Source organism: Enoplosus armatus, chromosome 17 (assembly GCF_043641665.1).
Source record: "Enoplosus armatus isolate fEnoArm2 chromosome 17, fEnoArm2.hap1, whole genome shotgun sequence".
In the NCBI taxonomy this organism is placed as follows: domain Eukaryota; kingdom Metazoa; phylum Chordata; class Actinopteri; order Centrarchiformes; family Enoplosidae; genus Enoplosus; species Enoplosus armatus.
Window position 1 is genome coordinate 2,162,097 of NC_092196.1, and position 21,987 is coordinate 2,184,083.

The window sequence follows — 21,987 nt, forward strand, 5'->3', positions numbered from 1 at the left end:
GATCTTTCAAAAAGAAGCATCTAACCCTATGCAAAGTATGTTAAAAAGTACTGAGTTAAGAAAAAATCTGAAAACAAACAGGAGCGACTGTAACAGGCTGCATGCACGGTCGGCGCAAGTGCACTAGGAGGATGGATCCACAGCTAAAGCCTTTATTAGTACAACAGGTTCTGCTTGATCCTCTTTCTTTTTCTTGGCATCAACTGATTCATTATTAGAGATTGAAGATTTACAAGCAAAACACATGACACAGATAGATACCTCCCAGAATTGTTCTAATTATTATCATGAACTATCATATCAGTAGGGGAAAGGGCGTGGGGGGGGGGGGGGGGGGGGGGGGTTGTGACACTGGAGTGACTCACCTGGGGAGGAGCACTCCCCACTGTGATTGTAATGCGTTTCTTTGTTATGTAACATTGGCTCCTTCGGGTCTTTCAATGTAAGATACAGTGTTCTATTATCATTAGGCTCTAAACGCCATGTGTGCCACGCGGTCAGGCAATCCGCAGTGCAGAGGAGGAGCAGGAGGAAGAGGAGGGATGATGTCAATGTGTCTCACGCAAGTAGGAGCTCAACAGTTCCGCTGGGTTTACACTTATTCTAAGCTTTTCACGTTTGACCTCGTAGATAAATGAATATCAAACTTACACCGGCTACTTGCGTTCTACCTGCGCGCGTGCCTGTCTGGCGTCGACAACTGGACTCACTGATGTCGTCAGTCTCATTAGTATCGACACAGATGTGCCCTGGCATCGTTATTCTCACACACCCAGAAGCCGTCCTGACGTTACCGTTTTCATCCACACCTTCACAAAGCGGAACGGCCGGGGCCAGGCAGCATCCCACAGCTGGAGCGGCCAAGTTGACGTCTTACTTACCGCAGAGCGAACCCGAGAGGTTGGAAAAGCTGCCTCCTGGTGTGACACGGCCGGGGTTCCTATCTCCTCGTCTTTTCATATATATACACATATATACATATATATATATATATTTATATGAATATACTAACAGTAAAGCCAGTATTGCTTTGGTCTATTTTCGCTCTGTCACAACCGGCCGCATCTTTTGTCTTCGGTGGACTATTTCCTGCCTGTTTTTGCAGCTCTTTACCGGCTCGAGCCGGTATTGAAGTGCGCGCGCGCAACTTTGTCGGCTTTCACGAACGCGCGGGGCGTCCCCCGCGAGAGACGCGGAAACTGTCTCTCTCTCTCTCTCTCTCTCTCTCTCTCTCTCTCTCTCTCTCTCCCTCACACACACACACACACACACACCGACACCGCGTTTCAATGGAAAACCAGGGTTTTTGTAAATATAGAAAGTGGTAACTCTAAATATGTCTCAAAATCAATTAGATTTATATTTAACAACTAATGGAACAGTGTGATATAAGAGTAGTGTAGCTCCTTTTAGGGCAGTGTCCTTATATAAAATATAATATACATATATTTAATTAACAACTAAATGTAAGGGTTATTCATTGGTTGGTGAGTTTATATCTTCTTATGTATTCATTATAAAGCCAGGCTGCTTGGACTATTAAAATGTACATATGATAGTGAAATTAATAGAAAATCATAATACAGACATAGAATTGTGCTCCTAAAAATATAAGGAAATCTCGTCTGATACTTTGCAATATCCACAGGAAATAGTCTATTCAGAAATTTATAGTAACTTCCTGCAGGTATTAAGTTCACTATTGAGGTTCATTATACAGTTAACTGTTCTGTTCATAATGAAATGTACATAAAGATATTTCAAAAGAAGTAGGCTGCTTTCCCCCCTCTTCTGGAATTGTATGTGGGTGGGGGCCGGTGGGGGTCATCAGTGTATGTACAATGGTAAAATAGGGATCGCTTATGAGAAAAAGGTTGGGAACCGTAGCTTTAGGGAATGGCTGAGTGAGTGAGAGAATGAATAAAAAGAGTGACAGTGAATGCAGCAGAGCAGAGGGAAAAGGTTAGCAGTCAGTGATGGGAAGGTCGGTTCTTTTCCCGGGTTCGGTTTGTTCACCCGCCACCAGCGAGCCGACGCCTGAACGCCTCTTTTGGTTCTCCAGCTCTAGCTGTCTTCGCTTTTTTTTTTTTTTTTTTTAGTTTAATAAATAAACAAACTCTGTTAAATGCCACCATAATGCAAACACAAGCAATAAAATACGTTTTATTCAATAGATACTAATCACATGTTCTCCGCTTTCGTTTAGTTGTGGCTGAGCCGCAGCTCTCACTCTTTCTTTGGCTCTGTGGTGTGTGCAGAACTGACCGGTTAACTTCCAGCTCACCTGGCTCTTGTGCACATCTGCGTATGCGCCAATACGGAAGCAGGGTTTGGGATTCACTTCTGCTTGTGAATCGGGTTAACTCGTTCCTCTTTAAGAGTCGTCGAAAAAAGAACAATTCGTTTGCGAGTCCTGCAGCATAGGTTACGGTGTGTCAGTTAATAAATGCCGCAGCTTCCCAAGACCCAAGTAAAGTCTGTTGTTTGAGGGATTAGCCCCCAGAGTAAGAACTGACCTCGGCCCTGGAGGAAAACAAACAACAATCTCCCCTGTGCTTCCAGGACCTTCTCACGTTGAACAGAACAGCAGTGGTGAGCATAAGCGCGGTAAAATAAACCGTGACAAAGGTCACCTGGCCAAGAAGCTAAGCTAAAATGGTGGCCAAACCAGACAGAAATGAACGATATGAACATTTGAACCCCTTCCTCTGTGAAGAAGAGACAGTTAAAAAGAGGGCGTGGAGTGACTGAAACACCACAAGTTATGAAGCACAAAACCCTTTGTTGGTGCTAATGGGGCCAGCATACAAAGCAAAGACCCATGACTCTACGTGCATAATCACCAAACTCATGCCCAGCCATTAAAGCTGCACAACACAGCTATGCCACTAGCTTAGGGTGACCATACTTTGAAAACCCCAAACCGGGACCTTACAAGTACACAGCACGTTCATGCACGCACACAAGGGACGTATGCCTCAACATAGACTACAGAGCCCTGAATGTCACCGTTAAAGACACATACCTGTTGCACCGCATCCAAGACTCACTGGACACCCTCTCTACTGCCAAATAGTTCAGCACACTGGACCTTGCTTCCAGCATGACCCCTAGAGCGCATAAAGCAGCGGCCTCCTGCACCAGAAATGGACTATTGGAGTGAAACGTCATGCCATTTCGACTATGCAATGCTCTGGCAACGTTCGAGCGACAGATGGACCACATCTTGGCCGGCATGCAGCGGGAGAACTGCCTGGTCTACTTGGACGACATTATTGTGCTGGGCAGGAATGTGTCAGAGATGCTGTAGTGGCTTGGCCAGGTTTTCCACCGGCTTCACCAGGCCAATCTGAAACTGAAACCTGCTAAGTGCGGCAACTCAAGCCCTTGCTAACCATCGCACCAGGCTAACAAAGAGACTTGGCGAGTACAACTTTGAGATCATCCATAGCATAGCAATGCTGACAGCCTCTTCAGGAGACCCTGCCGCCAGTCCAGCCAGGCCTCTCCCTTCATCTAGTCGACGTCAGTCACCAGGCTGTGCAGTGTGAGTTACACTCTGACATCAACCAGGGGGCGCCCCGGTAGCTCACCAATGCAGACAGTCCTTACCATAGCAGCCGGGGTTTGATTCCAGCCTTTGCTACACGTCACCAACAGCTGTCCCAATAAATGGTCTCACTTATATAGCCCAATGCGCTTTACAGCTAAGTCTCATTCACCCATTCACACACCAACGGCGACCGAGCTGCCATGCAAGGTGCTGGTCTCCACCGGGAGCAACTTAGGGTTCAGTGTCTTGCTCAAGGACACTTCGACATGACGGGGGCAGACGTGGGCCAACCTGCTCTAACCAGCTTTTCCTCCCGTGCGACAGTGCTAACCACTGCGCCACCATGCCGCCCAATGCCAAAAAAAATTATCTAAAAAGAAAAAACAGATGATCTGATGATGAGGAGACCTGGACCACACCCAGCTCTATCCACAACTTGTGCTACCTTGCGCCTTCCAACCTGACATGGGACAGGGCGAAGTCCTCCTTTCATAACTGAATCCTAGAACACAAATTAACAACTGAGGAGAGGCAAAAGAGAAGAAACGTGGGAATTTGTAGTCCAGCTCTACCACATTACCACATTAAAAGTTCAGATGGTTTGGCTTGGGGTTAAGAGTTGGGCTACCTTTTGCCAAACTGACCCAAATGTTTTCTGACCATATGAGCTGCTGTCACCACCAGCAATAAAAAAAGAAAAGAAAAGGGAAGTGCCGGCACATTATGAGCCAACAGCACACTATCACAAACACAATAAAGCTCCCTGGTTCAGCAGAAATGGCCTTGCCCCTAAAGAGCTACTAGAGTGCGGATGGGAAGGTTGATTATTCCCCTCAACACCAGAGAAAGCGCTCAAGTCCGTGTGTCTATTAAATCACATTTTTATCGACCCATGACTCACATTACACAAAACAACATGAGATGGTTTGGATGACTCTCAGTTGATCTATTCACATTCTTACATGAATGGAATTTGTCCGAAAAGGTGCACTGTCATTATAGAAATACACTGGATTTTCATTCAGATATCACGTTAGCCTTTCACATTTTTTAAGAATGTTGATCAGTTCAATTCAATTCAATTCAGTGTTGTTTATGTAGCGCCAAATCACAACAAAAGTGATCTCATGACACTTGACATATAGGTCTAGACCGTACTCTTTGTAATATAATAATGAATGTCACGACTAATTTGGCCAGTATTTAGTTCTGTACAATTCATAAATGACTCACCTGTCTCTCAGCTGTGACCGATCCTTTGACTTGTGTTGAGTGCTCTGAAGTGCCCCGACCTGGACTACATTTTCAGTTTGATGCAGGGGTGTGTCTACGGGGTGGCCAGACAAGGTCAAGCTCTGAAATCTGATTGGACCACTCGGGTACCACCTCAAAAAAAAAACTGGGTTATCTAAATTAGGTATCTACTGGTGTATTTGGTGGTAAAATCGGAGCACTTTGCCATTTAAATAAAAAAAATGTAACAATGTCTGATGTATTACCATTAACCATGCACGCTTATGTTAGCACAAAATGAGCATTTTGTCATATGTTTGTTCAGCCAGTGTCTCACCGTTTCCACTTCGCAATGGGTTTTGGACGATTTTCTCTTACTTCTTGAACTCAGACCCTCTCGACTCACAAGACCCTAAGATTTTGTGTGGGATTGGTTCTTCTCACACAGCATCGGGTTTCTTACACTTGCCCATTGCCTCAGAGACCTTCTTCTACCCTTTTACGTTTAACTGTCAAGAGATTGTTTTCTATTGTTTGTCTTCTGCTTCTCCTCATCTTCCCTTTTCCCCCTGGGATAATTTGTCTTCCCTCAGCAGGACGTTGTCCCTCTGGGTGTGAGGTTACAGCGGGTTGTGATGGTTTTCCTAACTCCTGAGTTGCATAAGGTTTGGCAACTGCAAGGCTGTACTGATAAAAGAAAAACATGGTGGGAAGGCTAAGTGCAGAACAGCAACCTGTAACTGTGATATTTGCAGTATACAGTGTTTATTACACCGGTGCCTAGTTTGCAGTTGAAATCAAAAAGAAGAAATGAGAAAATGTAAGCCATAAAAGTGTTGGGCTGGCGGACTTTAGAGTAGCTGAAAAGAAAAGAGATAAGAAGTCTTATTCTTAGAGCTACATTCTGCGGTCAGCTAAACAGTCAAAGTAGGCCTACAAAGGCACCAGGTTTGGCCTCTTTGTAACAGCGCTGTGTGTGATAGTTAAACCCATGAATAACTTGATTGGATTGTACCTATTGTACCTACAATAATGAAAATAACTTTATTTATTTCATAGCACCTTTCAAAAGCAAAGTTACTTAGTGCTTTACAAGAAAAACAAATGATAGAAGTCAATAAGATCCAAAACAAAGACCAAATAATTGAAATAAATACAACAAACACCATCAAGGGAGTTTTAAGAAGGGATTTAAAAGACGACACAGAGTTTGTCTGCCTGAGATCTTAAGGACAGCAAAGGCCCCATTGCCTTCAGGGACAAGTCCAGATTTTGGGACAGTTAGCAGGGCCCTGCCACAGGATCTTTAAGCAGCGATCACGCGCATGGGGGAGTCAGCAGATCACATATATATAAGCCGGAGCCTGGCCATTCAAATATTTAAAAAAAAAAACAAGCAGTCAAATCTGTTGAAATGATATTGAAATCAACTGAAAGAAACGGACGGGGAACCAGTGAAGGGCGGCAAGGATTGGTGCGATGTGGTTGCTTCTCTTAGTATGAGTTAAAAGGCTTGCACAAGCCTTTGTGTGGTACATAGAAAACCTGGGGCCAGGTAGTACTCCATCATAGGGGAGATGGGTTTTTTTTCTTGGTCTCTGTGTGCTCAGTCCTCGATGGAAACCTGGAGGTGACGGGGGAACACACGTAATCCTGCAATGCAAGGTGCCTGAATAAAGAACATAAATCCTAAAAAAAAAAAGTCTGCTGTGATGTTTGATGGATGTTTGAACGGTGAAATAGAGGCATTAAACTGTGGCAGCGTTCCGGTACAAACAAGTCAAAATGTATGAAATTGTATGCATACTATAATGCATGAATTCTCACTAACTTAACTGAGTAGCTTTTATGCACTCTTACATACTTGTAAGAACAGCTCTGTTGTTTGAGTATCTTTTTGAAAGTGTCGTAAACTAACTGAGGACGAGACTGACAGTGCAGCTCTACTGTTGTTGCTCAGTCAGATAATCCAAGTTGAATTTGTTCCGGACTTCTTCTCCTCCTGTAAAGCAATCTGTGACGAAACCGTCCTTGGAAAGCAAAGGATGGCCTTACCTTGGAGAGGGAGGGGGTTTGTATGGCCTGTTCATGTTAAAAAAGGGGGACAGTTTTGGCTTCACTATGCTTCAGACAAACTAGGCAGTACAAGTGGCATCTGACCGCGGCTGCTATAAAGGTTGCCCTCCGGTTACACGCACAAAATGTGGTGGAAGTAGTCGTGTGACTCTCTCACCTGGCCCATCAATGGCGTACAGTTTCTCTCTGATTCTGCTATCGGAAAAGTTTTTTTTTTTGATACGATCATGTCTAACATTCGATAAGCACTTTGAAGCATACTGAGGCCTTCAGGATGCCGGGCGTACTAGTACTATGAGTGGTCTTCAAAAGTGACACTCACTTTGTTGAGCTACAAAGCTCAAGTGGGCCATTTCTTGGGTTCAAACTTCACAAAAGCAACAATAAAAGCGCAGGGTGCTGTCTGCCGTTCACTGACAGTTGAACGCACTTATGCAATGCTTGCTGCCACCCGTGAATATCTCTCAGTGGCTGTAAATGTTGCGAAATGTTTGACCTTTGACTGACCTCCCTCATATAACCATGAGCACCCACGGCCACCTTCGCCAGTCATCAAAATCTTATCTGTAAGCTTCTTTATTAAGTGAAAAAGAACATAAAACAAGACAAATTCTTTGCTTTGCATAGGTTCCGTCTTGCTCCACTCTTGTTTTTATTTCTTTGTTTCATTCACTTGTTTTTGGTCTTGTGCAATTAGCAAAATACTTTTGCTCTTTTGCAAATGATAATAGGCACGAACAAACAGTACACACACACCTTCTGGAATGCACCAGGAGGTATACACGGAAACATTTCGGACATATCAATGCAGTAAAATACAAACACAGAATAAACATTAAAACAATTCAATTCTTTATCATGGACGTAAAGTAGGATATTATTAATGAAAAAAATAAAAGAATAATAAAAAAAGTTGCTACAATAATGCAACTTAATGTCAAGTAATATAGCTATGAAAATTGTGGTTATATTTCTGCTCCAGCATGCACCTTATACTTTCATGAAACACTCCTTAAAAAGGTAAACCGCCTCTCACTTCACCAGCTGATGTTGCGAAACTCAACAGTGAGCCGTGAAGGACGTTTAGAGGTGCCACTGGTGCTGTGACCAAATCAGAAGCGTACCTTCAACACAGTCATAAAGTAACTCGAGGACCGGATTATGGTTCTCTCGGAAATACACGACATCTACATCTTGGTCAGTGTTTTGTTTCCCACGTCAGCTTGAAGGTTAATGCTAATTCATGTTATTTTCTCTCTAACTGAAAAAAACAACTTGGCACCCTGAAAGACTTTTTTTCTTTTTTCTTTTTTTTTTGCTGTTCATCTCACTTGCCAGCACCTGTCTGTCTGTTTGTCCATCTGTCCTTCTACCCACTCACGAGCGCCTCGCCTGGCCACCTCCAGTCCCGTCGCGGCACCAATTAATCTACCAAGACACATGAACAGACCCGTTAGTTTTTGTCCAGCAGGATTTGTCAAATGCAGCTCACGTCCCAGTTTCTGGTGACACAGTTAAAGGGGAAATCCCAGTACAAAACATACAAAGCAATTAAAACCTCAGTTGATATGTATATGTATCTATGTATGTGAAACAATAAGCGATGCATGCTGTGTTACTACTGCAGATGAACAGGAAGCTAGTTTGGTTAGCCGGCAAATTGCCCCAGACGCAAAGCCCGACACGGTTAGCTGTAATAACGAGGGGCTAACTTCTGTTACCTTAGTTGGACTCAGAGACAAGTTGTCAAAATGATTTGTGTAATATTAAAGTCAGTTTGGAAGGCTTTAGGGAGGCACATACTGTCCCAGATGCCAGATTTGTTTTGCCAGATTCTTAATTTCTTGAATCTTTACAAGGAGGTGGACGGCAGACCGAACGGCCATAATTCTGAGAGTAAGACTCAGGTGGGAAAAAAAATATACCTGCAAGGCAGACATGTAATCTGGTAACGTCCATGGTACTCACTCTGCTCATACAGTAAGGTAGTTGGATAGTGTGGAGCCATAGCGCCTGAGTGGGGTGTTTAAAGTGGCAGATGACGAGGAAATGACGGCAAGCAATCAAAAGGCCACATCAGTGCCACATCACTGGAAACTGCTGCACTGTGTTCTAATGAAGCCCTGTCCAGACACGCTATAATATGTAATATTGCTGGCTTCATGTGGCCGTTAAAAGTGAGGACTTCTTTGTCGAGAGGGGATGTTAATGTTCCTTATGGCTTCATACAGACACAACCGTAATGCTTGTGTCTGTATGAAGCCATAAGGAACAAAGATTCCACAATGCCTCGCGCAATATTCGCCATGTGGTGCACGAGAGGCAGCGACGTCACCGTTGGAGAGCGGATGTGACAGCCTGCATGAAGGGCTGTTGAAGCTTTATGGCCATCGCGAGTGTTCCCATTTGCTCACGCGCTGTATGTAAAGCCATTCGCTGGATATTGATGTATTCGGAATTTCTGTCATTTCTGTGGTCGTAACGTTTTTATAGACTAATATGAGCTGACAAGGATCTCCTCGGCAACTTCAAATTGGCTCATTCGCGGTGTTTTCCTAGTTTAAAGGCTGCTTTTATTTTCTTGGCACATAAAAGACGATAATTAAGCGATAAACTACAACAGTACTTGAAGTGCTACTTAAAGCAAACATAACATTGAATCTCTCTCTCTCTCTCTCTCTCTCTGCATGTTCAGACTTGTGCTGTGTTGAAAGTAATGCTCCAGATCGGACCACGTGAGACTGCCGTCGTGGTGTTTTATGTAAAGCGTGACTCAGGCGCTTATTCAGACCACATCTTACACAACTACCATCAGATTAACGTAAAGAGGTGCATGTCTGAAAGGGGCTTTACTGATTGAGTGCTTTAGGTCACCCTTTTTTTTCCCCAACTATTTCTACCTATTTGGAATGGTGAGTGAGTACTACGGCCGTTGGTGCTGCCAACTCCTCAGAGGATTTTGTCTACCTCATTTAAAATCACTGACGTGAGGCTTAATCACCGAAACACCTCTCAGCATAACGCAATACAGTTCAACAGCAGCACAAACTGCAGCCAAAATACCCATACAGTCGAATCAACACGTCTCTAAAAACAGTGCGCACAAACATTGTAACCTTCATGAATCAAGGTATTATTGCAGGGCGGTTGTATCAGACTGCATTCGTTTTTAGCTAGGTGCACCTAAGAAACTGAACACCGAGTGAACAATTTATTACTGATGTGGAATGTGTTTCTGATACGTTTGTCCTCAGTTGACGTAAAGTCCGAAGACTCTGCTCTCGTTTGCAGAGCGCCTTGCTGGTATTTGATGTTGACATTGGGGGAAAGTGGGGCGGCCATCTTTTCTGAACTGCGCCAGAGAGCCAGCTAGCTCGCAATCTCACGTCTCTCTGTTTGCACGAACGCGTTTGCCATGCCTTTGACCTACGCCTGTCACAAGAACAGCGAGCTATATAGCTGACAAGTTAGCACTTCTGAATGCTCACAGGGGGAAACTCGTTCTCGTCGTCCAGACACACGGGTCCCGCGGCGAACTCGTGTTCCGGGATGACTTCGCCTTTCTTTGCTCCGCCATCTTCAGAGTAGCCTGGGTAGAAACAGGTAAGGGAGGCAGACAAATAATTAGAGCAGCCTGATCTGTACTTTACACAGGCAGACCTCATGTTCTCCATATACCTTGTGTGAACATTCAGGGAGCTCAGGGAGATCAGATCTGCTCAGTTTCAACAGCGTTAAGGCCCAAGCATGCTCCAAACCAACATCGCAGACATCTTGGGATGGAAGTTCAAACTCAGTATACTTTCACACCTGGACAATTGCTCCATAGAGTGGGCGTGATTGTCGGATTGTCCATTTCAGAATGTTCTCAGATGTAACCCCCTCCACCCAATCCCAATGTAGGAAAAGGACGCTTGAAAGATGATCGAACAAGCACTTTGTTTGAACCACATTTTAACAAGCTGAAGACAGAGAGTGGCCCCCGCTGGCAATACACAATTTGCAGGTACATTTTTAAGATATAAACATAATTACTGTAACCAAGCAAGAACATCGGCCAACAGTGGCAGCTTGCATTGGTGTGTTTTACATTGGGAGCCACAGATTTGGTGAGAAACCGACTGGATTGCGTCATGGAACAAACATGGAACATGTGGTCTTAATTTGCAGAAACAACAATGAGCCTTAACTGGTAGAGCTCAAACCCAAACCCAATGTGCTTAAATCCAAAAATAGTGACCAAATTTTAAAAGGGGTCCGAGGACAGTCAGACACAGACCTGAGGATAATTAGACCTGACGCAACATGCATCCATCCTTGGTTAATGAATCTGAAGTGGACCCATGAACACCTCTATTGACCAGTAAGAGTGCTAACTCTCGCTGCTTCTGTTGTCCACCACAAACATCGCAGTCCTCCTTGGATCAAGCTATCGCAGTCATAAGTTGGAAGCTGCTTCAGAGATTTTCAGTTTTTCAAGAAAACCCACATCCTGAAGGCACTGGACTTAAAATGAAGTCAAACCCTTCCCGTTACACACACACAGATGGAGAAATGTCTGCGACTACTAACCAGTGAGGGTTGCAGTGACGGGACCAGAGGCTGGTAAGGCAGCGGTCGCGGCGTAGGATGGACAAGCCTGTGTGACCTCTGCCCCTCCTGTCTCTGTTCCTTCACCCTGCTCGTCATCGACACCAAACAGCCTAGAAGAGAAGAGGATGCAAAGACCACGGGAGTGAAAGCAGGGAAACTTGTTTGTTTCTCTTTGAGCCTTTCAAACGACTCATTTAGCACTGTTGAACAATGAAGCAAGGTTTCCATCCTCTACCACATCACAGTACGCAGCCGCCGCCCACGGGGGTTGTTAAGCCTGATGCTTAACATCCACCGCTGTGAAATCAGCTGTAGCCTCACCTGTGTTTGTGGGCCAACATGCACTCGCCTCCGTCCAGCGGATCCACATTGTAAATGAACAGCTGGCCGTCAGCTGTGGCCACCAGCAGCCGCGGGAGCTTCTGGATCCTGAAACACCAGATTCAGCATCCATTTCAGTCGTTTTGGAACTATGTCCGACCCACAGTGAGAGGAACATGGGAGGGATTCATTTATACTTTGTCACCCTAAAATGACCTTGCCAGTCATCTCTGGGTCAGTGTCAACCCATATCTTAATCAGAGGTAAAACACAAGAAGTTGTGTTGGTTTCAGTGGTTTCTACAGGATCTCTAAGTTGTAGCTTTTTGTAGTTGTAGTTTTTTTGGATTCAGGGGCTTCAAAAAACCCACAGGCAAAATAGCATATAATTTCTACATGGTAAGAAAATGCGATCCTCAGATAGTCTTTTGTAGAAGCAAAGTCCTTGCTTGGTCAAAACCTCTTCTCTCTCAAGGTCTTAAAAACTAGTTCTGTCAAGGATACACTTACAAGAACACACAGTGTAATGTAAAAGGTGCAGGCCCTTATTCCTAAAGACCGCAGAGAAGCTCACATAGCCAGGGTGCAGATGTTCCTTTGGCCGGACGTGAATAGGTGAACGGTGGCGAAGGCCCGGTCCTGGCTCATCATGCCAGATACCTGAGCAGGGAAGTAGCTGCTGGCTGCTGAGAACATCTTCCCCACGTAGGCCGTCCAGGTGGCAGCCTCATCCCCTCCACTACAGAGAGGGTAACAAGCTTCCTTTAGAGAGTTTGTCTAACAACTTGATTCATACTTTGGTGAGTACAATGTCTATCAAAGCTGATAGAACCAGTGGTCAGAGGTACCTTGGTCCAAGTGGCTCCAGTTTAAAGATATGCACCGTCTCTGTGTTGCTGGATGCACAGAGGAACTGGCCGTCAGGACTGAAGGATAAAGAGCTTATATTGACGTACCTACAGACAGACAGACAGAAAGATAGACATAAACACACGCATACACAAAAACAAGCACAAACACTTGGGGAATAATCCATCATTTCAAGTGGACAATTAACACTGTTACCATTAGCAGGCTATTAGCTGAAACCTCGGGCTTCATCTGTCTACTCAGCTCTTGAAGGATCTCAGCAAACACAGACCATGTGCCATTTAAACATCACAAATCAGTCATCAGCGTGCAATAAAGTCTCCAGGCATAAGTGAATGTGTGCCAATGAGCCTGCAGGGCAGCGCTGCAAGAACAACTCCATATGTATTTGGAATCATGACCCAGGTATGTTTAGCAGGTTTGGCTGTGCTCATACATTGGACAGTGTATTTCTTTTATGAAAGTGCAAATCTTATACGACGTGTTTGAACGCTGACCTCTTCATACCCCGGCGGAACTCAAACAGGCGAAGGCCCTCAGGAATGGAGAACACTCGGATGACCGTGCCCTGTAAAGACAGACAGAACAGTGAGGTGCAGGCTTAGCTTTGGGCGGCACGGTGGCGCAGTGGTTAGCACTGTCGCACAGGAGGTAGGGCAGGGTAAAGCAGGTTTGGGGTTTGATCCTGAAGTGTCCACTGAACCCTAAGTTGCTCCCAATGGAGGCCAGCACCTTTGCATGGCAGCCCGGTCGCCATCGGTGTGTGTGAATGGGTGAACGCGACCTAATCTGTAAAGCGCTTTGGGAACCGTTAAGGTTGAAAAGCGCTAAGTGAGGACCATTTACCATTTACAATGGTTTACAAGAGCTGGATCTTTTCTAGCAGATGCTTTCTTGCAACAAAAAAAAAAATCGGGATTAGGGACTTTGTGTATAGCAACTGTTCTTCCCTCATGACGATCGTGTCCCTCCGTTAATAATCTTATATGTAACAGTAAAGATCCAAAGCCCTTGAGGCTACAATGCTCTTGTATCCAACAATAGAAAAGCTTTGACAGAAACAATGTATTGATGGTTTTGCTATCACGAACAGAGCCATAAAAGTAGTTGGCTAAAGATGTAAAGTCCGACATCAGGGCCATCTCAAAAAGTCATATCGGAATTCATCCTATGGGGACCTTGAATATTCAGAGCACAATTTAATGGAAATTCAGCCTTTGCTTTTCAACTTCCTTGCTAGTCAAACAAAATGATGTCCTGATGGTGGGTAAAAGGAAAGGCCAAGAAGTCGTCACAATAACAAGGATTCATTCCCCTGGGGAGTGTGGATGGACAGACTAAGGACTAACTCTTGTCTCATCTTTGGAGCTGAATGTACAGTACAGCCTGTCTCAAGAAGTCTGAGACTTTCTTACCCTCTCTGAGGCACTGGCAAGTTTGGTGGCCGAGGCGTTGAAGGTGAGAGCTGCCAGAGGACTGTCATGAGCCGGGATCATTGTCACTGTGTTCTAAAAACAGCCGAGAGGGCGAAACAGGGGACAGAAACAAAGAGTGTTAATCCAAAAAAAGTCAAATCCAGAAATTCTAAATTTCCCAACATTGCAATGATTTACACTCTGAAAGGAACAGTGTTTGCCAAACCATCGCGATTAACTGATCCAAGTAACTAACACAAGTATTGTGTGTGTATCACAACATGGTATATCTTCTTCCTCTGTGCCATAGAGCTCCATTGTCGTCCAAAATCTATTAAAACGCATCAATGAGCTACACTGTTGCACTGGATGACATGCTCCTTCATTACCATGAACACACACACACACACACACACACACACACACACACACACACACACACACACACACACACTGTAGTTTATTCGGACTCAATCCCACATACGCCGTCCTGCTGCCCCAAATACTCACTAGAGGACCAAACATGGATTAATCCCCCGCTGAAAATAGTCCCCAAGGACAACACAACTGACCATTGTTGGTTTTGGTCTTTTGGACTCTTTACAAAACTTTATTTAATGCTCATAATACAGGTTTGCCCACAACACACAGTACTTGATATTATTAATATGGTGCAGATTTAACTCTGAACGTGGCACTGGCCTCCAAAATCCAGTATCCGTCGGCCTTTAATTTCAAATGTGTTCATTTAAATTCTGTTCTTGCAGTATGCCGCATCCGCATACGTCTGCACATATTCTTGAAGAGAAGAGCGAGAGCTGTTTTGGCCCTGTTGGCCCAAATCCTGTTGCTCTGCCGTATGAAGCAACACAGAGCGGAGGGAGGTGTGTTTTCTGTCTGGTTCGAGTTCACGCGAACAGCCAGCATGTGGTCGAGATCAACTGACGCGTTTTCCAGGCAAGAAGAAACCCGAGGGGTTCTGAATCTGAGCACAGGACGTTAAGATCAACCAATCTGGCAATGGAGGAACAATAAGAGCCGGTTGCTGTGAGCAAAACCTGAGTCACCTCACTAGCTTAGAGATACCCTCTGTGTGTGTTCAACAGTGCCCCCCAAAAATCCCGAATGTTCCTCCCAGCTCACTAAGACAAAAAGGCTTCGGGTCACCGGAGGAAACATCTTGAAGTCTTAAGGTGTTGTACAAACATACGCCAGGGAAAGGTGCCATCAGAGCAACAGTGTCGGACAAGATATCAGAACACTGAGTGAAGAGAAGAAAAACAGTATCACTTCTGTCCCCCCCGAGGCAACTTGGCAATAACGTCAGTTTCAGGTGTGTGACCTGAGATTTGAAAGAGTGAGTGTTGAAAGAGTTTTGACCCACTGTGTTCTATATTTTAAGGATGGGCCTAGTTTATTACAACTTGGGTCTTTATTTTTTGAAGTTTCTTGTTGTTTATCTTGTTATCTTGTTGATAAACAAGATAACAAGATAAAGTGGTGTGGTAATGGTGGCTTCAATAAGCTGCTGCGCCACCCCCCCCCCCCCCCCCACCAAAATGACATTGTAAACTACAATCTGCCTGATGCTGAGGCTTGATTTTTATATTTTGGACTCAAGCCTGCAGACACTGAATGAAGAAATGACTGCGGTTGAAGATAGTTGAGGTGTTTCCTACCAAACCGTTGGCATCATACACTATGATCTCCCCAATAGTGGCACTGCCCGGGTATGCCAGGTAGGAGTTGGAATGGTTGATAGACAGAGCGCAGAGACCTGCGAGGGGGGAGGAAGGAGAAAGAATAATAAGTCAACTTCATCCTGAACAGTTGTAGTCTTTGATGATCCTGGTCCATGGCAATGAGACTGAAGTTTTAACAACAACAAAAAACAACTAAATTATCCTTGAAAAAGCTGTTTCAGTCAACTAACCCAGCTATCACAGGACATCAGGATGTGTGTGGATGTGTGTGTGGATGTGTGTGTGTGTGTGTGTGTGTGTGAACCACATATAATCTGTTGGTATGAATGTCTTACCTGAAGGGTTGGACGGAGTGTTGAGCAGGGTCTTAAGCAGCTTCATGTCTTTAATGTTGTGGATATATATGGACTCTTCGAGACACACCACGAGCCTCTGCAAGACACAGCAGACCTCAGGTCATTACACTCAGCCAGTTTTTAGTTGTGCCGGGACTGCGAGCGCTTACCCCGGCACATTTACATTGATTGTCGTTCCCTTTTAAATGTGCAATGTGGAACAGGGGTTAGCACTGTCGCATGGTGAGTTGGAGCCGGTTGGAGGTTCGATCCCTGGCACATGTCGAAGTGCCCTTGGGCGAGACACTGAACCCTAAGTTGCTCCAGATGGAGGCCAGCACCTTGCATGGTAGTTTGGTCGCCATCGGTGTGTGTGTGTGTGTGTGTGTGTGTGAATGTGTGTGTGTGTGTGAATGAGACCAAGCTGTAAAAGGGGAACCGTTAAGGTTGAAAAGCGCATATATCTATGGACTTCCCTTCTATATGTTGTGCATGTGACACGTAAAGAACTTTGCAGCCCTGCCCTGGATTGGATCTGGGGGAAGTTACCCGATGTAGCGTTACGTCTGGCAGGCCTCATCCTATTCTTCTGCAATGTGAAAAAAAAAAAGAAACCTCCTGAAAATATGAACAAATGAGGCCGAAGTCCAACCTCTGTCTTGCTTGTCCAAGTATGTAAGCTGAGCAGCTGAACAGGGTTACGTAAGAATGAAATGAGGAAACATGTAAGATCAGACTGATAACACTAGGACTAACTAGCTCTGCACTGCGATGAGAACAATGCTGTTATCTTCATTCCCATGTCTCTTAAATGGATCAGCAACAGGTGAACATGCTGACCCACCCCCCCCCCCCCCCGGGACCTGTTAGCTGTAGCCTCACGTCAGGTATGTTGCCATCGGGTGCACATTAGGATATCCTTCACAGGGTTTCCTGTTTTAAAACGAGTCAATTTGAAACATTAAAACGCCGCTCGGGGACAGCATTTTCAGCCAACCTATCAATCATGGAGCTGACATTAGCTTAATTGCCTGCAAGTAATCAAATCTGCCATTTAAAGCCAGCGAAATTGATGGCCACCAGCTAGAAATGAGAAGCTCCTTTTGTTAACAGTTAACTCAAGTTGTTAGAAGATACAGGTAATGGATTTTAAACATGCCAATGCATCTTGCACTTTTACATGAGCTCATATGTAGTGAACTACATGGGCGTACTGTAACATTGGAGGGCCAGGATGGGCTCACCTGTCTGTTGAGCTTGACAGCCAGGATGTTGCTGGGGTAGCTGTAGTTACAGATCTCCGTCCCCTTCTTAAAGTGGTAGATGTTCATGCGCTGCGGCACGGCGGTGCTCACCACGACTACCAGACTGCTGGAGAACAGACGCTCCACGATGAAGATATCCGGAGCCTCTGCTGGGAGAGAACAGAGGACGGACAGACAGGCAGACAGAGAGACAGACAGGCAGTGACGGAGACGCTTCCAAGAGGCAGACATCAGACTACCACAAACCTTCCCTCAAAAGGAAATACAGCCATTCTAACCTCCTGACTCTCTATTTAATTTCAGCTCAGGAGAAACTATACTTTACGTCTTCGAACACAGCACACCATGTTTTTATAGATGCACTGTGCAGTTTCATGAAATGGTAATGTAACATTATTCCAGCCTAACATTTTGGTATCTTTGGAAACTTTTTCACCAGAACATAAAACAAAGTTCAGTTCTATAGCAGCTTTCCTATATGCTGCTGTAGATTAGTCTACCAGTCTGGCAACTCTTGCATGGACGGAAGAGTGTGCTTTGGGGTCCCAAAAGGACACAAATGCTTAACAATGTTAAACTCTCACACATGCCTTTGACATAAGCCACAGTGTGTACCAGACTGGACCTAACACTGCAGATTTACGGACCAACCACGCCACGTTCTGGGGAAACCCTTCACTGCACATGGGAGGCTCCTGCCAAAAGCCACAGCGACCCCTCAGCCTCGTCTGAGCATCTACCAACGCCTCAAAACGACCCAGTGGTCTGGGCCGCATATGGCAACATTCTTTTAGCAGACAGGTATGCAAATGTCTCCTGGGCCACATTGAAGTCACAAGTTTCCATCGAACTTTTTCTTTCTTTTCTTGGGACAGTTGACGTATTCTTAAAGCATATATGCATAAATTCCTTTGAATAATTCTATATCTGGCTTTAATAGAACACTTATGAGATTCAAACACTTGTTTTGGTAAGATAATTGATTTCCTTTGTATTACTACAACTGTTGCACAGTGAAAGACCGAAGGGGAATAAACAGCTGAAAGGTTAACTCGTAGCAAGAGAGGCGGTGTTCAGGGAAACAGATTAACCTCAATATAAACTGATATAAGATCAATGAATAGATTATGCACTGTGGGTCAACGTAACCAGTGCTTGGCCGTTAGTCTGGGACAGATGAGCTAACGCAAAACCACTCAGTTTACATGAACGCAGGAGGGTTTTTCCACACTGTCACCATTTAATGACTGAACTGACAAATGGGACAGACGACAATAAGCTCATTTTAAATTGTCGGTGCAACAGTACCGGCTTAGAACGGGCTGCGTTATATGAGGAGCCAGTTCGCCAGAGAAGTCGACAGCACATGCGTAATAACTTGAACACACACACTGAAATGTAATTTGATGTACAGTATATATTTGGCTGGCTGAGTCAGAGCTCCGTACTGACCACTCTCATGGATACAGTCCAGTTTTTCCACCATGGTCAGAGAAAACAGCTTGTAGCCAGTCTTTGTTCCCAGAGCCAGTGACCTGCAATACACACACACACACACACACACACACACACACACACACACACACACACACACACACACACACACACACACACACACACACACACACACACACACAAACACACACACAAACACACATATATTTACCCTCAGTACAACTAGAGAGCATCAGTAAAGCTCCAATTTCTCTTAGTAATTCAATTACAGACATTCTTGGCAGGAAGTGAATGCACTCCAAGTACAGGGACAATTTGACCTGATGTGTTGTAAAGTCATATAAACAAAGATCTGAAGAAAGAAAATCTACTTCTACATCTAGTTATAAAGGTAATACTGATCCCATACTTCCATTTGAGACTGTACATTCCTAAATTAAGAGGAGTGCCGGGGGGGGGGGGGGGGACTTTTACTAGGCGGTTTCCTACATTTCCCACAATCCATTCCAATAAACCCAGGAGGGAGGACATCAAATATTTGTCCTCGATTGTTTTTTTGACATCTGATGTGACATGACACGAGGCGATGATGAGACGATGTACGTGACCTATTGTTACATCTGCTCCTCCTCCTGCTCCACCCCTCGCTGCTCCCCTGCTCTACTCCCCTGGATCCCACTCTGGACCTGCCCCCTCCTTAGGCCCCAACCTCTCCCTGCCTTGGATCGGCACCAGCCTGGATTCCCAAGCCCAAGCCTGTCCTCACAATCTCAATAAACGTCAATCTTTCCTCATACCTGTCTCCTCCTCCTCCTCCTCCGAGTCTTCACTTGGGCTCACTAGCTCAGCCCCGCTTAACACCTATGGGACAGGATGTGGTGCGACGAGGTGCCGCGACACCTGGGTTGATGTGGTGTGACGTGATTTTGCATGGCATGTTGGTATGGGGCGTGATGCGCCCCAAATTGCCTGACATGGTGTGACGTGTACGTGATATAACATCACGCCACATGATACGGTCCTCATCGTGTATGTGCGTCCCATCAATGGGAACAAAAAATAAATAAATTGGACACTCTCTGGAGGCTCTTCATTTGGTGCTGAACACAGGAGGAAAAAAAAAACAGACTAACATGTCCTCAAAGTGAGATGTTTTGTTAATACTCACATCATGTCTTGTCAAAGAAGCTAACCAACCCTCTGTCACTCCCCATCTCTTATCTGCTGGCATTTTAGCCTCACACAATAATGTGCTGTACTCAACTAACGCTGTAGTCCAAATAGACTTAAACCTTTTTTTTTTTTACACCAGTCATTTTCTTAATGGCCACCTGCGCCTTCATTCCCGGCACGGGCTCCGTACATTCCTGTCCTGCCTCATCCTGTTTCCATCTGCAAGAACACCAGGCAAAGAACGCAGCGTATTTTCACTGCCAAACTGTTACTGCCACATGGTTGCTGGAGGTGGATGTGTGAGGTGACGGCAAGTGAGCACATACCCAGACAGAGAGACTGTATTTGAATATGCAAGACGTGTACATCCTGTCTTGACATCCTGTTTAATGTCACTGGTTTGAATCCTCTGAGGACACCCTGCTGGCCCAGTGGAGCTGCTATATGGCCATCAGCAGAGGAAACTGCGGTTAAGGGGGCTGTGATTAAAGGGCTACTCCAGCAATTCCACGAAGCTAGGGGACTTTTCGTTTTTTTTGTCCAGCAGAGTCCAACTATCCTCACCTAGCTTGAAAAAACATGGAGCCTTGATAACTCCAAGCACGCCCCCCCCCCAAAAAAAACTATTGAGTCTCTGGTATTGGTCAAGCTCCGGAAGTGCTGGTTCCTGCATTTCCACTGATGCAAGTCCATAGCTTCTTTTGTTACCCCCCCCCCCCACACACACACACACACACACACACACACCATGCCTTGTAATCACCCAACCGCCCCCGGCTTTTCAGGCTGTCTATGACATTGCTATGACATCATCAGGGTTGATGGAAAGCTTCTCCAGAGGTTTACTCTGGCTGGACGGAACTCCCCATGATATTTTAATTGTATGACTGTACTGTGTATCTGTTATCTGGTTGGGGAGGGGGGGACGACAGCTGACTCAGTGAGTTTGGCCACCATTGAACCATCTTCTTCTGTCCAGCTTTAAGTGACTAAGCGCACATTTCGAAGGCAAGGCGGCGTACATGCGTCTAATTTTCAGGGAGAAATCAAGCAGGGTGAATCTTTCGTCGACCCATCGCTCGTTATCTGCCCGCGTGCTTACGTGGAGTCTTGGTTGAAAGAGGCGCAACCAAACCGGAGCCCCGGTCCGTCCGGTCCGCCAGGCCCGCCGGCACCCTCTCCGGTCTCCATACCGATTCCCAGCGACCTCCTTCCCTCCCTCCGCCCTGGATTGGAGGCCTGGGATCGGCTGCACCTCGTCGCTCGATGTCGGCGGAAGACGGCTCCAATTTGGGAGAAATGTGGACCCGGGACGGTGCGTGGTCAGCGGGCGCTCGAGGCAGAGCCGGCGCGTTTACTCTGCTGGAGACGGATTCAAATACAGTTTGAGTGCGGCTATTTCTGAGGTCGGCTCTCCGACCCAGAGAGAAAACAAGGGGAAAAAAGAAGCAAAACAAGAACAGCTGACGGCGCGACGTCACATTTCCGCCTCGTACGATTGGTAGGTAGTGAAACCACGTTGTCGCTGGCTCCTATTTCGATTGGTCAGGCGCGCAATAGTGTGATTTGATTGGCTGCTCGGGCGGCGTAGGCTTTGTTTGTGTCCGTCTATTCACGTGATGTACGTCCCCAGTATTCTCCTGTGCGGAGAACGAACTCTGTTCACAAAAATCACAATTTAATGTTTTCCTAGTAATCGTCAAAATACAGTTGACCACGACTATTTGACACGGCCTCTGGGCACGAGCCTGAACTTTTGTTTGAACTAATGCCAACTTGCAGTGTTGAATCGCGGGTTCTAGTCATTGTGCACCGCGGTCGACAGTGGAGGGAGCTGGCGGAGCAGTGTGTGCAAGCAAGTACTCATTTTTTCAGCTTTAATGAAATTCAGCCAGGCTCATTGTATATGCCGAATGTACCAGAAGATCCTATTGATTGAAAAGAAATGCCTCTTTTCGTGTTATTTCTATGCGCATGTTGACTTGTACGCACGGGA

At 45.5% G+C, this 21,987-nt stretch overlaps 1 protein-coding gene across 1 annotated transcript; it reads right to left on the reverse strand.

Moving 5' to 3' along the window:
- Window positions 1-7,486: 7,486 nt before the first annotated feature.
- On the reverse strand, window positions 7,487-21,397 carry wipi1 (WD repeat domain, phosphoinositide interacting 1). Its single transcript, XM_070922682.1, has 13 exons — window positions 21,094-21,397; window positions 18,816-18,898; window positions 17,343-17,509; window positions 16,099-16,195; window positions 15,740-15,837; window positions 14,061-14,153; window positions 13,143-13,213; window positions 12,624-12,731; window positions 12,350-12,514; window positions 11,777-11,884; window positions 11,435-11,565; window positions 10,351-10,451; window positions 7,487-8,290 (listed from the first exon to the last, which is right to left on the reverse strand). Exons 1-13 carry the CDS (start codon window positions 21,180-21,182, stop codon window positions 8,240-8,242), a joined length of 1,362 nt encoding a protein of 453 aa, XP_070778783.1. The 5' UTR covers window positions 21,183-21,397; the 3' UTR covers window positions 7,487-8,239.
- Window positions 21,398-21,987: the final 590 nt, after the last annotated feature.